Raw genomic sequence first — 1,709 nt, forward strand, 5'->3', positions numbered from 1 at the left:
TATGTATACATACATACATACATACATAAGGATATATATTCATACATACATATATACACACATTAATTGTTATATATATATATATATATATATATATATATATTATATTACTGTTATTATATATTTTATTATTTTATTATCATAGATTGATATAGGTGGTAGTTTATTCTCAAATATACGTATGAAATTATATATCCATTATGCTGATGATTTTTTAATAAAAGTATGTATCTCTGTCTCGGGCGATAATTTGCAAGTATTTTCTACCTTCATTTATTTCACCATTATCATCACCACATCATTACATCTTATAGCAACCACTTCCCACTCACGCATTGTGATTGACTCTTCTTTAAATGCTTGGGGGTGCATTACCCAACTTCTTCAGACACATCGCCTCCGCCGTTGTTGGGTGAACGGGGCCCAGCATTGTCCTACTCTTCCCAGACACCTCTTGGAGAAGTGGACATCAACAATAAGGAGAGTCAGAATCTGTTGAATCTGCTGTATACGATAGCCGAGGACCAAGCCAGACAAGGTATCGAACATGTCTTATCGATAGACTAGGACAGACAAGATACCTGGCATTTCAGAAGTGTCTGATTAGAATTAGATTAGTTTAATTGGAAGTACTATCGATAGACTAAGCCAGACAAGGTATTTAACATTTCAGAAGCCTGTGTCCGATTAGTACTAGATGAGTTTAATTGGAAGTCCTATCGATAGACTGGGCCAGACAAGGTACCGAACATTTCAGAAGCTTGTGTCCGACTAGTACTAGATGTGTGCAATTGGAAGTCCTATATATAGACTAGGTCAGAAAAGGTACCGAACAGTTTAGTAATATCGATAGACTAAGCTTGTGTCTGATTATAATTAGATTAGTTTAGTTGTAAATTTTATCAATAGACTAGGCCAGACAAAGTTGCGAAGAGGGGGAGGGATGGAGGGGCGGGTGGAATGATGCATATTACATCTTGTCGATAGATAAGGAGTATGCTGGTATACCTTCCAGAGGATTCATCCGTCTATCGAGGATACGGATGTGTAATATAGCCTGTTTGTGTGTGTTTGTGTGATTGTGAGCTGGGAATCTATCCGATACTTCACACCTGTTGTTACGATATGTGGTTGAACTAGAATGTGTTATTTTGAGGTATGAAAGTACTGAAACTTCACACACATATACTATGTTTGTGTGATTTTGAGACATGAAAGTATCTGAAATTCCACACCTAATCCTTATAAGGAATATATATCATTTACTATGTTTGTGCTATTTTGCGACATGGAAGTATCAGAAACTTGACATATGCACCGACAGTCAATGGGTATCAGTATAATATTATTCAAATATATACCTGTGTTATCTTGGTATTAGTATAATATTATTCAAATACATACCTATGTTATCTTATCACCTGCAGAGGGCTATGTCCATCGCGGCCTGACCTGTAACTCGTGTCACGTGGGTGTCATCAGAGGAGTGCGATACAAATGCGCCAATTGTGCCGACTTCGATCTGTGCGAACTATGTGAGGTATGTTGCTTCCACATAATTTTTAGTATGTTGCTGTGCGTTGCTATGCTGCGCGGACTCTGTTGCTATGCTACGCAAACTCTTTTGTATGTTACTGTCATTCATCGCATATGACCTGCAGACACACTTTCTGTGCATTGAAAAATGAGATACTGATCGATAAATATAT

At 37.1% G+C, this 1,709-nt stretch overlaps 1 protein-coding gene across 1 annotated transcript; it reads left to right on the plus strand.

The window, feature by feature from the left end:
• Window positions 1-388: 388 nt before the first annotated feature.
• On the plus strand, window positions 389-1,688 carry SARC_15513 (hypothetical protein; the record flags this gene model as incomplete). The annotated part of the gene is made up of 3 exons (XM_014290368.1): window positions 389-538; window positions 1,428-1,540; window positions 1,662-1,688. Coding segments are annotated over 3 exons (290 nt in total), but the record flags the coding sequence as incomplete, so codon positions are not given.
• Between the last annotated feature and the right edge of the window lie 21 nt (window positions 1,689-1,709).

Source organism: Sphaeroforma arctica (assembly GCF_001186125.1).
Source record: "Sphaeroforma arctica JP610 unplaced genomic scaffold supercont1.6238, whole genome shotgun sequence".
NCBI lineage: Eukaryota > Ichthyosporea > Ichthyophonida > Sphaeroforma > Sphaeroforma arctica.